Source organism: Epinephelus lanceolatus, chromosome 18 (genome assembly GCF_041903045.1).
Source record: "Epinephelus lanceolatus isolate andai-2023 chromosome 18, ASM4190304v1, whole genome shotgun sequence".
Classification (NCBI taxonomy): domain Eukaryota; kingdom Metazoa; phylum Chordata; class Actinopteri; order Perciformes; family Serranidae; genus Epinephelus; species Epinephelus lanceolatus.
In genome coordinates this window covers 7,554,085-7,569,948 of record NC_135751.1, presented here as the reverse complement: position 1 = coordinate 7,569,948, position 15,864 = coordinate 7,554,085, and the positions used below count along the sequence as shown (strand labels likewise).

The following is a 15,864-nucleotide window of genomic DNA, read 5'->3' as shown; positions in this document are numbered from 1 at the left end:
GATTTTAAGTTTATATTCTGAAATTCAATATCACTGCAAAGCAGTGATTATCAAAGCTTACTGAACTCAAATTAAATCATATTAAGTCTAAACTCTCACACAGACTGATGAAAATATTTTATTTTCTCCGTGTGATATTAATTATTTACTGGCAACCCATGCCAGGTATTACCTTGGCAGCATGCTCTGCAAATGAATGGGCTTTTATTAGCAGACTTAATATGCCTATTCCAACTCAATATAGTCAGAACAACAAGTGGGGCAGCATTCAGTGAGCTGTGAGCTCACAGCAGATGTGCGTTACTCCAAGAGACACATGTCATAATAATAATAATTAAAAAGAAAAACAAAGAACACACACGTCGGTGCGTCTTCTGGGCAGTTTGCTGTTGATAAACTGATATAAAATATCTTTATGGTAATGCTGTAATTGTGTCCTCTGCTGCCAGCATAATATATACACTGATTATTAATGTTGTAACTGAATATTTTAACATTAGAATAGCATTTGATATATTATGATAATTTCTATCATTCGACTTCTTCATACAAATTTTCCATATGAGCTAAGTATTAGTAAAATATACACTGCAGTGTGATTGTGTAACAAAGTAGGCCTAATGATTTCCTGTGTATTAATGTGTTGATGCTGTTACTTTGGGTGTAAAGGCGTTATGATATTTATGCGCGTGTATCACTGAAACCTAAGCCGAGCTACTGCCCGAGAGATGGGACCCGCGCGCCGGTCACTCAGGGGACAAGCAGAGTTCAAAGGGTCACGAGGACATTGTCCACTTTGTCTGGGTGAAGTGTGTGTGTATACGTATGACGTGTCTGGCTGGTCGGCCTCGAGGACAGGTCAACTTTCTCTCCCTCGGTCTGGTCATCAATTAGTTCAGCCCGCCATTAGGACGTAGATCGCGCCCCTTGTCACTTCCACTTCGGACAACCGCTTGCGCTGAATTGGCCCCGGACTCGCCTCACGCGCCGTAAATATGTGCGTGTATATTTCAAGTAAGAGGTTTGTGATCCTTTTTAAATAGGCCACAAAATCATAAAATAAAATAGTTTCTGATACTGAGTTTAAGTGTTACTGCTCCTTATTGTTTTAATAAATTATTAGACCTTTTTTGGGAAACAACCCCCACCCCATTCCAAGAAAAATTTCTGCCAATACATACTTTACATTTTATTGAACATTTCTCATAGGTAGTATACGTAATTACTTGACAAAAACACTAACATAAACAAACAATGTAAAAATCCATAAAATGTACACTTTCCTGAACGTTTTTAGGTAGTTTGGAGAATAACATCAGTAGATTAACACCCTCTCCCACGCGCCCCCCTCTATTTTGGAAAACACCTTGAATGGTGAAATTACCCCCACCCCTACCCGCAGTGACATTGTTTTCACCGTACAAGGTGATGTTTCCCCCTTGCTTATTTCTATACAGTTTAAATATGAACACCATATGACATACATACACTTCTCAAATAGTTTTTCTTCCTCACATTGTTGTGTGCGCGTTTAACTGAAGGTATAATACACACAACACGTTTACAAAATAAGGAAAAATAGTAATCGGGGGGTCGAGTCCTAAAGCTTCGAAACAAGTGCCTGAAAGATAGGAAGTACATTTGACAAAAAATAAAAACTAATAAGAAGTTAGGTTGTTTTCTTGGAATGCAACAAGAAATTGTGTCTTCAAACAGTTTGTCAGCGTTGGGTGGCGGGTTATTTATTTACTGTATTTTTTAAATACATTTCGAATGCCATAACCTGCTCCGCCACCATCCATTTCCCTTTGTGTGATCTTGTTTCTCTTTTTTAATTTTCTGAATTTTATCTGTTCTTTCCACAGTCACACGGTTCCTTCTCAAGAGTCTTTTGGATACATTTCTTGAGGGATCCAAAAAGGAATCCTCTCCCCCTTCCTTCTCTACATGTGTCAGGTAAAAAAATAAAATTAAATTAAATGTAGGCTACTTTTTCCCAGAGTTTTCACATCAGACAAACGTCTCGACGAACTTTGAGACGGGAAGGGGAAGGGATTAACCAGCATGTCTTTTCCTCCATCTTCCTCTTTTTTATCAGTCTTTCCCATCCTCTTTCACTCCGTCCGTTTCTCCTCTTCCTCTGTCCCGTTCACCGTGGAGGAAGAGGAGGAGGAGGAAGAGGAGTTAATCAGCTTGTTCTCTTTCTTCCACTTCATCCTCCGGTTCTGGAACCAGATCTTGATCTGCCGCTCAGTGAGGCAGAGCGCGTGCGCGATCTCGATCCGCCGCCGCCGCGTGAGGTACCGGTTGAAGTGGAACTCCTTCTCCAACTCGAGGGTCTGGTAGCGCGTGTACGTCTGCCGCCCGCGCCTCCCGGGGCTGCCGAAGGTCCCTGAGGGAGAATAAAAGACAGAAAGTTACACTTTAACCATGGCTGTACCTGCAAACACACACAGAGTCACCTTCAGGACTGGGTTTGTTTTTTACTATTCTATTCTATTCTATTCTATTCTCTCTATTCTATCTAAAGCGGTGCAATCTGGTTAGTTTTGTAGCTTCAATGCCCCTTTTTAATACAGTAGAGTGTGTTCCCAACTTGCCAATTTGGGATCAATTCAATTAGAATTTAATTCTTCAGTTTATCAGTCCCCCAGTCACATATTGTCCTTGTGAAAGTGCATTTTCTTGCTTTGAACTGGTTTACAGAAGTACCAATATTTATAACACCAGTAGCATATATGCCCAGCACTATTATACAGCATCTCTGCGGTTACATGTGTTTTTCCCAACAGCCTGATAACAGAAACGGACACCTGTTTAATCCTCCGTGAAGGCTGGAATTGTTCTTTTGGTGTAGTGTGAAACCAATATATTACCCAATAAAAATACATGATTTAACTTCAGAAAACGAGGTTTTAATGTCGCAACTGGTGAATAGCAGCATTGAGGAGAGAATAAAGATGCTGTTGTTCCAGTTCTCAAGCCCTCAGTGTAATAATATTAATAATAATAGTAGTAAAAGTAAGGACAATAACGATAATATTTCAGAGGTTATTCCCCCCGGTGAGGATCAGTTTCCATGGCTTTAGTCTCCTCTGATCCCCACTAACAGTATTTTGGCCCCCGGTGGTAAACAAATCGCCATGTTGTCAGTTTAGCAGCTTCAGTTTCTGTATCGATCTGAAAGGCAGAGCATGGCGTGGAAAAAAACCGCACGCTGCTCAGGGCGCATATCTAAATCTAAATATCCATAAATAAAAAGTCAGTCCAAACCGGATTATGGAGGAGCACTCAGGTTTTCTGTGCCACTCTGTTCTTTCTCCGGCTGCCATTTACATCTTCAGCTGTCATTTATAGCTCGCGTTGCGTTTTATTCCTTATATATGTCTTTGCAGCGGAGCCTGTTTCCACCTCATCAGTCATAACTTGGAGTGTCCTGCAGGGCTTTGTACCACAGTAGCCCTGCATCATCCACCATTAGTCACTACACTCTCAACAGGCCGTTTTTCTCTTTAAACAAAGACACTCCGGTTTGCAATATAGTGGCCCACAACGATAATTTCATACTTGTGGTTTAATCCGCACAAAAGTGTAAAACAGGACAGACTCATCATTGTTTTGAGCAGCCGAATAAATCAAATTATTCCCTCTTTAATCTGTCCCTGCGTGTCTCATTTTCACCCTGGCAGCATTTGCAGGCCTGATTATGAGTGTAATATCTAATCTGCTCGGTTATGAATAAGCAGCGCTGAGGTCAACAGTCCAGGCTCCTTAAAAGATAACAGGAGAGAAGCTGTGATCAAAAATAGCAGCAGGAGCTGTGATACCATTCTTCTTTTCTCAGTGACGGGATTAAAACACGTTTTTAAAAAGAAAGATGTCTAAATGTGAGGTGGTGAAAAAATATTTTAATTCCACTTTTTTGCTGGTGCTTTAAGGCAGACTGAGGACCCGGCAGAAGAATAAAGTTTAAAAATGAAATAAAGAATAAGAGAGAGACAGTTACATAGATAGCTGACTCGCAGAGGCTGCATGCTTTTAGTTTCCTCTCTGTCTATCTTTCTATCTGATCCTTGTTTTCACCCACAACACTCTCTGACAGGCTTTTCCTCTCTAACTTTATTTCCCCCTGCTCGGCAGCAGCTTCGGTCAGCAGGTCACATACAGTAACAGGAGCTCCAACCCAAACAAACCCAGTTTATGACGGACAATAAAATATCAAGCACATGACTGACTGACAGGCCAACAAACGGGGATCATAAAGCAGCTACTGAGAGAGGCGGAGGAGGAAAAAGAGAAAGGGAAGACAGCAGAGGGGCTGACAGAGGAAACAAACGTCAGTTTTATGACGGGGATCATAAAATATGCAAGAAAGAGGTGGAAAGAGGGAAGAAGACACTCACCGTTGCACGAGTTCATCCGCTGCATCCACGGGTAAATGGGGGCTGATGCCGGCAGCTTGTCGTCCATCGTTTCACCGAACATCCCTTTCCCACTCAGCCCCGCGCACTCCGCTTTACGGTGCATGCCTTCCTGGCTCAGCGCGAGCTGATGCTCTTCCAGACTGCACGGGTGCTCCTTGTCCCGGTAGAAGCTCGTAGCCGCAGCTGCAGCCGCCGCTGCCGCCGCTGCCGTGGCATAATCGCAGGCACCGGCCCCGGTTGCGCCCCCTACACCGACCCCTGGCGCCGCCCGGTGCCCGCTGTACGCTCCGTTCGCAGCCTGCTGGTAGTAAGTGGACGCCGAGTACGGTTTCTCCTGGTGCACGCCGCCGCCGCTCGCGCCATACGCCACGGCCGCGGCGGCCGTAACGGCTGCTGCCCCCGAGTAGTGCCGGAGCGGGTGGTCGGCGGCGTATCCCGACGAGTAGAGCGGGATCTGACCCAGGAATGACTCCGCCGCCGCCTGCCCGCCAGCACCCGTTCCCGGTAGCGTCACCGGGAAAGAGGAGTTGACAAAATAGGAACTCATCGGGAGAAAGTAGGAGAGGAGACGGAGGAGAAGAGAGGAGAGGAGAAGAAGAGGAGAGGGGAGGACAGGAGGGCACGAAACAAACACAACAACAACGTTCACGCGATGAAGAAGAAGGAGGAGTAGAAGGAGGCTAACGGCTAACGGTTCTCCCTCCCGTCCTCCTTCCTCTGCCTTCCCCTGCCTGCACTTTATGATTTGTTGTGTTTTATAGCCGACAGTCCGACGGGCTGCTGCTATCACTTAGTTTATCGCAGATTGGGAGGAGTGGGGTGAGGAGGGTGAGGGTGAGAGGAGGAGAAGGGAAGGGGGGTATCTGGGTGGCTGAGTGCCAGTGTGGGACAGAGAGAGAGAGGAGGGGGGGTGTTTGTGTGTGGAGAAGACGGGATGGGGTGAGGAGGAGGATGAGGGGGGAGGCAGAGACCAGCTGACCTCAGACTGACCAATGGGATGCTTCCGTGCCTGGCATTCGTTCGCCCCTTTTCCTTTCGTTGGAGAGAGGAAGAAGAGGAGGAAGAGGAGGAGGAAGAGGAGGGGGGGCTGGGAACTACCCCCCCTCCCCACCACCACCTCTCCCCCTTCCTATTTCCCTTCTTCAATCTCCCACTCCCTTTCTCTCTTTCTAATTCTCATTCAATTTCTCTTTCTAATCTTCCCCCGGTTCCCGGTGAGATTGCGCAATCACACCGGAATCCTCGGCGCGTTAAATTGATTCTTTCTCTCCCTGTGTGTCCTCCTCCGTCTGTTGTTGGACCCATAAAAACCAGCAGCTCACACACACGCACGCGCGCCCTCCCCGAGGGGAGGGTTGCTGCCGCACAACCAGAGGCAACCGAATAATAAAACATATTCCCGGCGCTTTGCAGATAATACCGACCGTATTAAAATGAATTTGGCGAGTGTAAATCACAGCCGGGAGCGCGCACGAGGCATGTGTGGTCCCGGGTGTGTGTGTGCGGCGGGGATGTGAGTCAGCCTACAATATAATGTGGGATTTCCACGTCTATAATTGAGGTGTTTGTGCATTTGTAATTGGTAGGCATTTGGGTCGGTGGGTAGATTTATGCCCCCCATGCCGGTCAGTGTGTGTGTGTGTGTGTGTGTGTGTGTGTGTGTGTGTGTGTGTTCTCTACCGCAGGCCTTTCATCGCGGTTGTTTTCTCCATCGGACAAGTTGCTTAAATGATAATCTGAAAGGGATTCTCTGAATATAATCTGTTAATGTGTAATTGCTGAAAGATAACCCGGATGCCGCTGATCTGTCGAGTGTTGTGCTGTATGAATCATATGCTTGTTTTGAGCTGTGGTGTCTTTAGAGAACCAGTTGTATTGTGGAGCCGCAGGTTCGGTTTGATCAATGTGTGCAGTGAATTATTATTTTCTTCTTCTCTGACACTGATTAGGCTGAAATGTAAAACGAGAAGAAGAAAGAAAACAGTCTCCAACTTTTCCCATTTTTCCTCGTGTTCTTGACACTGATTATAGCCACGCTCCCGAAACTCTTTCCATGGGGCCATTATGTATTATTCAGGTTAAATATATTCATACAAATAGCCTACATTAAACCTATACCGATGCATACTACAGCTTTGAGAAGGAACAAACGTACTTTGCAAAGTTGTAGCGTAACAGTCCCACATCCAGCAATCACAAAATTGTGTTAGTAATATTAATTACATATTAGTAGGCCTCAGGTTACATGAGTTCGTGTTATAATTACAACGAGATAAATAGAATCACAATCACAATAATTAATTAATATATAACGTCTTATTTTGTAGTTGGTCATTGAAACGTGGTGAAAAAAGTTTGTAATTTGTTAGTAATTAAAACATTTCTTCAAAAAAAGTTTTAAAAGGTAAGATTAACGTAAATACTTTTGGCTACTATACAAAAGTAATGTATGTATGTATACATACATACATATATATATATATATACATATATATATATATATATATATATATACACCATATTGGGCACGATAGTTCTTCAGTTTTCTAAATTATGAATTCAACTGTAATGAATAAAACCAAAATGTACAGACGTAATGCAGCAGGCTGCACACACACACACACACACACACACACACACACACACACACACGTGCTAAGTATAATAGACTACTACTATGCACTTTCGGATTACAAAATTATGAAAAGAAAAACATCATGGATATCGTTATGCTCTCCTTCCATATAATTTTACTTTTTCCGATTATAGTTTTAGAAAGAAAGAAAGAAAGCAAAGCAAAGCTGGAGGAGTGGGCCTGCTTTTCATTCACACTTACAAACGGAATATGTGTCGCTGAGGTCGTAAAGTAACCGCAGCCATAAATAAGTCTCCCTCTCTCTCTGTCTTTCTCTGTGTTTCCCCTACAGGCTCTGGCTTGTCTGCATGGCCCAACTGCAGACAGTCCGACTGACAAATAGAGACAAAGACTCTATTTTTACTTTTACTTTACCCTCCCACCCCCGTCCATTCCTCCATGTCCTCTCTCGTTTTTAAAGTAACACTGTTCAGAGCAGGGAGACAGATAAGTTTTATCCTCGACTCTCACTTTCTGTGGAGGATCACACAGACAGTTGGGGAATCTCTCTTTTTAACTTTCAGTCTGACCTCTCCCTCTCCCTGTCTCTCTCTCTCTCTCTCTCTCTCTCTCTCCCTGGCAGGACGCTGCGTTTCCTCTCTGCTTTGTGGGAACGGGAAGCAGCAGCATTGTGTTGGAGCTGACTGTGGTTTAATCATTAATGAGCACTAACAGTCGGGGCAGGACAGGCATGGCCTACAGCCGGGGACACACACAGGACGGTAATGCCATTATTACATACACGGCCCGTATGCATTAGCACGATTGTAACGTGATTGTGGTTTAGGCATAATGCGTACTTAGTGGTACCTCCTGTTCAGCAGCCTGGAGGGTAAATATGACTTTCTGACATACTCATATTTATCCAGTGTAGCAGTTAGTGTGTGACACAGGGACAACTGAGCTAAGTGTTTAAAGCAAAGAGGCACTGATTAAAACGTGTTTACATGTATGGAATTATACTGTAACGTAGCATAAATTAATAACAGGCCGCAGCAGGTGAGATTCAAGTGCCTCTCACAATGCTGCATTTTAGAGTTTCATCACACTTCATAAGTATGTTAACTATGAAGGCTAAACTGTTTTGGATATTGTGTTAGCCCAAGCTTTTAAAAACTGACAAATTTACCTTCATTACAGGTGCAGATGTAAGCTAACGATGTGTAGTGTTACCATATCTTATAAAGATACACTTTTTGTTTACAACATTGAGAAAATAACCTACTAAGCAACCAATGTGGCATTATGACACATTTATAGGCTTACATTTTTTTGTGCCGAAGCCTTGATGTAACATAAAACAAGAATAACTATGATAATTAATCTCACATATTAGTTTATAATTCTACAATGGCGGAAGTGAAAAATGAAGCGCATAAGCTGCTCCATAATGACGCACTTTAACACAATAGCTTTAGTTAACATGCAGTTTGAAAACTAGGACTTGAAGGCAACAGTGTGACCTGATTTCTGTTACCATATCATGTGACTGCTTTGAAATATTCATACATGCTGGCTGTGTGTGCAGCTCAGTTGTAGGCTAATGAGCGGGTTGCTATGCGTCTTTACAGGTGTGTTGCAGTTTGGGAGAAGCGGGGCGGTAAACGGCACCAAACGGCACAGAGAGAGGAAGACTCGGGCTCGGGCACGGAGACTGGAGGTGTTTGCTAAATGAGAAAGTCTGCCCGGATGGAAGCAGCGGTTAATTTCAGGAAGAGAGTGAGAAGTAGAGAAACATAAATGGATAATGCACCTTAAAGTGAGACAGTCACAGCCTGCTCTCACGCGCCCTGAATGTCAATGCGCTGTGTTATCTTCCCTATTTGCTGTTTCCTCCTGTAGATGACACACTGAGGTTTAACCAGACTTAAGCATGTTTCATGTACAGTTGGCCTTTTCCTGCCCTTTTGTTTACGTCACGTAAAGCTAAAGTCTGCAATTATTCAGAAGGGCGCACCGTTTTGAACGAGTTTGTGAGGCCAAATTGTTCAAATAAATTGAATATTTTTTCAGCGAAATATGAAAATAAAAATTTAAAAAAGGCAACAGTTTAATTTTCTACTACTATCAGATACAATAACACTACTACTAATACGAACACCGTAATAACAATGATACTCGTACAAGGGAACAGTACGCAGTCGGTGAAAATATTTGGGGATGTGTTTCCTATCTAAATAACTAGCCTATTTAAATTATAAAAATAACAACATCTCTAATATCAATAATGATAACAATAATAATAATAACCTGCATAGTGTGTAATAATTTAAGCCGGCTACGTGCAGTAAATCAGACGCGTGTGTGTGTGTGTGTGTGTGTGTGTGTGTGTGACCGAGCTGCGGTGTAAACAGTTGAGGGCTGCTGAAGGAACTCCAGGAATCTGAGAAACTTCAGAGATTATCGACAATTAAAGCTGAAGGAGTGAGACTGCTGCTTTATTGCTTTATGGCTCTGTGTGTTTGTGTGTGTGTGTGTGTGTGTGTGGTACAGAGAGAGAGAAAGAAAGAGAGAGAGAGTGTTCAGGACTTTTATGGTTTTATGGCCGTTTATGACTCCTTGTAAAGTCCGAGGAATGGCGACGAACTGAAAAACAGGCCCGCAGCAAACAGCAGATGAACAAATGTGCTGTGCTGCACACAAGGAACGCGCGTGCACACACGAACACGAGCACTGTGCAGTTCATCTGCGGTTCATTTCAGCCTCGGTAATGCTCAAACCGCCGGCATTGCACTCAGTATTATTAAAAAGCATTGTGAAATAATTAACTGTCTATGAAATTAAACATTCACACTTTATTTTATTGATTTACACTTTTTTTGCTTTTGCTATTTTTTGCCCAGAATTTGATTTCAACCCCTGCACAGAGATAACTACACTGGGGAATGTTCCGAAATATTCCTAGTGTTGAAACTGCAGCCACCATTTGGAAAATAACGCATCTTGATTTCTAAATTCAAAAACGTGTATTTTCGACATGTATTTCAGTCCTAAATGTTTTCTTTTTCTCATGTTTTTATTTTCTCCTTTTTTTCTTTATTTTTATTTGAGGAATTTGAAAAAAACACGGCATCTAAAAGAAAAAGAAACTCACAATAATCAGAAATATTTTTATATCAAGGTGATGGAAGATAAATATTTGATTTGGAAAAAAAAGTACATCCTCTCAGGTGTTTCCGTTCCAACGCTGAATAATTTTAAATGTTTTTAAAATAGTCTGTGACATGTTTAAGATACCACTTATCACCTGTCTGTTTAATCCTGTAAGGAGAAGAAAAAATTGGACTTTAATATCTCTGTATATTAATATCTGTTTCACGTAACTACAGCAGTGTAGAGGTGCACGTAATGTCCGTACCTTTAGAGTATAAGCCTCAGTATCCTGGTCAAGAAACAGTGTGTACGTGTGTGTTTTTGTGCGCGCGCGTTGACCGACCTCTCCTGCGCGAGTTAATGACAAACTGAAAGAAACTGCCTCACTAGTGTTTTTTTGTTTTAATGTATTAATCGTTTCCAGGCTGCGCGAGCTGGCTGGCTGCGTCCTTCACGGCACCGTGAGCTCGTGCTTTGGGTCAGATCACCGAACTGTTACCGGTGGGCGCGAGCTCTCGGCCACATAATGGCCCCGGGACGAGTTAAAGATTAACGGACGGATGAATGCAGCATCACGGGGAGCTGGGGCAGCTTTTTTTTCTCCAACTCTCTGCTAAATGAAAAAAAAACGGAGCGGACACGCGCACTGGTGCACGCGTAACTAATTTATTTTATTATAGCCGGTAATCAGGGACATAATACGATATAAGAAGTTCTAAAACATAAACCACATCAAATTGTAATTGCAACTCACATTTTAAATACGTATTAAAATGAGTTGTGGTGATTATTATTATTGTTATTATTATTATTATTATTGTTGCTGTTGTTGTCGTTGTTGTTGTTGTCATTTTTGAAGGTTGTTTTTTATAAACTTTGTCAATACCAAAACGGCATAATTATTGCCTATGAGCCTGCACATTATGTGTAACTACATTAATACTCTGTATGATTATGGTGGTGCATGTGAACAGTTTATATACACTTAAATATTAGCCTATGTGGAATTCACTTTTAATATTATCGTATGGTAATCAGAATCTACCCCAGTCTCTTTGTTCACACCAGAGAAAGACAGAAAGCCACAACCAACAAGACAAAAGAATAAATATACGGCCCACACATTTCCACACGGTCACGTGCACGCACATACTCCCTGGCTCTCGTCATGTCTGGTCTGGTTTCATTCCAAAGAGGACAACAAAGTGAAGTCTCGGGCACATCATCAGTTTGTCAACAGCTTACACACTATAACACACCAACCCCACACTTACACACACACACTCACACACGTGTTGCCAGCAGCACATCACACCTTCGAACGACGACAGAGACACATTTAGCCTCCAAGCCAGGAAGCATAGTGTGCGTGTATAAGAGTCTTTGACGAGTGGGTATTACCCAGAGGATGAAGCGCGTGTTTTTGTGTGTGTTTGAGAATGTTTAGTACTGTCGCCAACATGACGCTAGATGGCACCAGAGCGTTTTGTAGGAGCGGGCTGAGGCTGCTGAGGCTGCTGGGAGGCTCAGTGCTGAACATAGCCGCCGAGCTGCAGCTCTGCTTCGGGCTGGGTCAGTGTGGCCACCGCTCCTCCAGCCTCTGGAGCTGCATTCTCACTTTGTTTTTCATGTGTGAGCCTGGTTTCCATCACAATCCAATGATAAAAGTAGTCCCAGATACTTTGCAGTTTGACGCATCAAATTTCAATATTTATATAAGATACTGTTTTATCGTAATTTAAATTTCTAGTTTTAGGCTCAGTATTCTGTGCCAAATATGTCATGTATATGATATATAAATAATTTGCTTGTGGTGAAACATGATGTTGATCCGTACTGAGGATATGAATGTACATGCGTGTAAATGAATAATATATATATATTTGTATAAATATGTGTTTATATAAATGAAATGATAAACCGGTCTCGAGCTCTGTGACTTATGATACTCAAACCGCTGCTCCCGCTAGCCTTAATAACATAGAATTAACACTGATTTACATCTAGCAAATGATGAGAATATTATGATTTACTATGCAATATCTGTTATTATATAACTAATATTTATTTTAAGAATAATAATAACCACTTCTACTGCAGCATTAAACACTGACAGCTGCAAAAGTAAATAACTGAACTGTAAAGACTGAGGACAGTGGTGTTTAAACTTTAGATGGCATACTGGGTCTATATGGTCGACCTTTTTAAACAACATATATACTTATAAATTAATAATTAGAAATTAAGTATTTATATTTAATGCAAAAAATCTCTATATTACTAATAGCATAAATCTGTGCCTGAGGTGAGCAGGCGTTATGTTGTCTTTCTTAGCATTTGTCTCTTCTCCCCCCCTCTCTTATACACAATGTGCCTTTTAAATATTAGTTAAATATTTGTGTTTGTGCTGTAATAAAGGAAGGAGCTGGTTTATGACCATAAAGTTAATACCTGACACGGTGACTTGCCAGATTTCTTAAAGCGTCTCCTATATTAAAGCATCACCCACCCGTAGTTGCTACGTGCAGTTATTTTATAAACACTGGACGTAAAAAGAAAATGTCAAGGAGTTTTACCAAACCGTACAATATTAACTTTGTTGTGTGGTGTTAGGTTTGCAGTATGAATGTGCTCCTAATCCTAAATGAATATCAAAAATATTCAGCCAATAATGCGCTTATGTATTGTGGGAAATGTAGTCGGCTACTGATGCTTTAGATGCTACATATCTATTGTTATTACCCGGCACCGCGTCTTAGTATCTATTGCTGTAACAGTGTTTGCCTACTGATTATATTTTTGATAACTGGTAACAATAACTCATTGTTGTTGATTTTTTATTGGTGCAGAGATGACGAGAAGTGTGTATTGCTTTTAAATGTATTCCGTTAACTAAACTTTCTTATCCAGCCATCAACACTGTGTCGTATTCCTGAAGAAATGAAAGCTGTCTCCCCAGTCAGAGGTGTTACTGACATTCAGTGGATATACTGTCAACGCTTCTCTGTGCTCACCTACAGACTGAGGGAGGAGTGGCGGCGGCCAGCGGATATTCAAAGCTAAGAAATGTTGAATTTTGATGTATACTTTGTAAATCTGTAGATGAATGTGTTCTCTGAATGCTTGCAAAAATAAAAATAAAAATAAATAAATCTACCGAAAATCTCATCTTGTGTACCGTCTATAACCGCATGAGATGCACAATTGTGTGCCGCTTTTCAGACATGTCACCAACCGCACATAATTTCCTGATTATAGGAAATCATTTCTGTATCAGATTTACGCAGTTTATTTAACTGCACGCCCTTCAGTGTCAATATTAGTCATAATTAGTCTGACGGCAAGCAATACACAGTTCTAATAACAATTAAAGTTATAATAATAACTTTATTTCTGTAAGACAGCAAGTTATGCTGCTTAGCCTGTGATTGTGAGCCTTAACTAGTTAACTAGCCTCCATGAATTTTGGAGATCCAGTAGGCTACAGTCGTAGAAAGCACACAAAGGTTCATTTGTTACAGAACAAACTGACACACTTACAACCTATATCTCAAAAGTAAGAGATAGCAAAAGCTTAGAACTATTTACCAGGGGAAATGAAATCGTCCTGTGTGTGTGTGTGTGTGTGTGTGTGTGTGTGTGTGTGTGTGTGTGTGTGTGAGATGAAGGAATTTTCTTCAAATATCAGACCCTTTTAGAGGTGTTTGATATTTGAGACAGCAACAAATTGGAGAGACCAAAGAGAAGACAGGCAGACAGACCTGCAGATGAGTGTGTGTGTGTGTGTGTGTGTGTGTGTGTGTGTGTGTGTGTGGGTTGGTTGGGTAGAGGGGTGGAGGTCTTGGGCGGTGTCCTGGCCGGTTAGGTGTAGACAAAAAAAAAAAAACAGCCCGCCCGCCGCAGGGAGGAAATGAGAAGGGAAACAAAGTCATAAAAGTGGGCTGGACGGATTGAGACAGAAAAAACATTCCTCTGTCTGTATACACACTCACACAGACACACACACACACATACACTCACACAGACACACACACACTAACACAGACACACTCACACACACAGGCTGTCAGTCAGCTGAAACCTGGAAGCTGTTCCACTGAGATCTGGAAGTGAAACAATTCAAAAAAAAACACACACACCACGAGAACAAAAGACAATTCAGAAACACAGAGAGATAGAGGGGTCACATTTTACCTGCTGAAGACGTGACATAAGAAACAACCGGTAAGCGGCACAACAAGCTCTCTTTACTTTCAAAATAAAATACTTGATTTAAAATAATGACCTGACGAATCCAGTACACCTGCCCTCACATGGAAGCCAGCCTCACACCTTTGTATATATTTGCCCCTTCCCCCCGTTCACAGTGAACGGCTCGGGGCAAAAAGATGTGAGCTAATCTTCCGGATCACAAACAGCCGAGTTTTAACCGATGGATGGCTCTTCCGTAGCTAATCCCACCACTTAGAGAGCCAATTCATCTGGAGAGTTCATCATGGAGCCTAATCCAGCCAGGAAACGCTTTAATCTGAGATGGAAAAGTAACACCTCATTTATAAGGTTAATGTGTAAACCAGAAGCATCAGGATCACGCAAAGCACTGCACTTTGACTTGTTTTGCTCCTTTAACAATGCGCATGCAGCAGCGCGCGCAGGGGCTGCCGGAGGAGGAACGTACATGAATGGCTCTTACCGTTTGTTGATAATCCGTCACGAGAGCCCCACACACCTGCAGATCACTTCGGCGTCCCGCGTGCAGGCAGCCAGGCACCCCGGAATGGCACGAGGCAGCCCTACCGTGTGTAGACCGGATGGATGGATGATAATTGGATGGAGGGGTGGAGGCGCGAGGAGGTGAGGATGAGGAGGACGAGGAACTGGAGGAGGGGGGTGCGTTCCCCGTTGTCATCCAGTAGTCAAAACATCGCCGTCATCTTCATCACCGCCCCTATCATCGCTATCATCATCCTCACGGTGACAAGTGAGAAACTGAATAAAATGTTAAATTAAAATTAGAAATAAAAATAACGGGGTCATCTCCGGGGTGGTTTTCCCAGGTTTGGGATCGCGGCTCGGCCCCTCGCCTCATCACAGCGGAACTGTCCCCATCTCGGTCCGCCGATTTAGCGTAGACAGCACGAGACCAGACGGAGCGCGGAGCCATAGCGGAGGAGGAAGAGCAGGAGAAGGAGGGGGAGGGGGCGGGTTGTTGTCAACGTGCCGGTTTCCTCAGCCACAACTAGTATTCTCATTAACTAGTCCGTTTAATTATAGCCGGGCGTTAATTTCCTCGCGGTTGCCCGGCTCCGCGCGGCGCCTCGCGAGCCCCGGGAAGAGCAAGGGAGGAGAGGCGGCTGTTCGGGCCGGAGCGGAGTGCAGCAGCAATATAGCCACTTGGGAAATCATAAAAAGTTCATGTTCACGTTAAGCGCGTCCACATGACCAGCCCGTCGGCCAATCCCCGCGCGCGGCCACTCATAAACTTGTATCACAAAGTTGTAAATTTTCATAAAACAACAAGGAATTTATTGCATTTCTTCATGGAGTGCTGTTAGAGGGGAGCTGCTCCTTCTCTTTCTACCATTCTCTCCGCCGCCATTTTCTTCTTCTTCTGCCCCTCTTAAGAACAACAAGCAAGCAGCTCTCACAGCACTGAGAAGGAGCTGAGTATTTGGTTCTGTTTTCTCCCTTTTATCCCTTTAAAAACTATGT

The 15,864-nt window shown here is 42.9% G+C and overlaps 2 protein-coding genes and 1 long non-coding RNA gene across 3 annotated transcripts in view; 1 reads left to right on the top strand and 2 right to left on the bottom strand.

Annotated features, from left to right (window-relative positions):
- The window catches only part of hoxb3a (homeobox B3a), a 133,367-nt gene extending 117,790 nt beyond the window's left edge, over positions 1-15,577 (bottom strand). The window contains exon 1 of the mRNA XM_033645675.2: positions 14,846-15,577. The gene's annotated coding sequence lies outside the window, so the exon portion shown is untranslated. The remainder of the gene's footprint in view (positions 1-14,845) is intronic.
- Positions 1,177-6,761, bottom strand: LOC117268921 (homeobox protein Hox-B6a). The gene is made up of 2 exons (XM_033645689.2): positions 4,404-6,761; positions 1,177-2,392 (listed from the first exon to the last, which is right to left on the bottom strand). The coding sequence occupies exons 1-2, from the start codon at positions 4,969-4,971 to the stop codon at positions 2,115-2,117; spliced, it is 846 nt and encodes a 281-aa protein (XP_033501580.1). The 5' UTR covers positions 4,972-6,761; the 3' UTR covers positions 1,177-2,114.
- LOC144458686 (uncharacterized) lies at positions 1,734-13,288 on the top strand. Its single transcript, XR_013488067.1, has 3 exons — positions 1,734-1,956; positions 7,643-7,781; positions 8,631-13,288. It is a non-coding gene; the product is annotated as an uncharacterized LOC144458686 (long non-coding RNA).
- Positions 15,578-15,864: the final 287 nt, after the last annotated feature.

What these genes read in the sequence shown, in the direction of transcription:
- LOC117268921 (XM_033645689.2), bottom strand. Translation starts at nt 4,971, where the DNA reads ATGAGTTCCTATTTTGTCAACTCCTCTTTCCCGGTGACGCTACCGGGA. An exon ending in GCGGATGAACTCGTGCAACG is followed by an intron (nt 2,393 to 4,403) that starts GTGAGTGTCTTC and finishes ATTCTCCCTCAG; the next exon opens with GGACCTTCGGCAGCCCCGGG.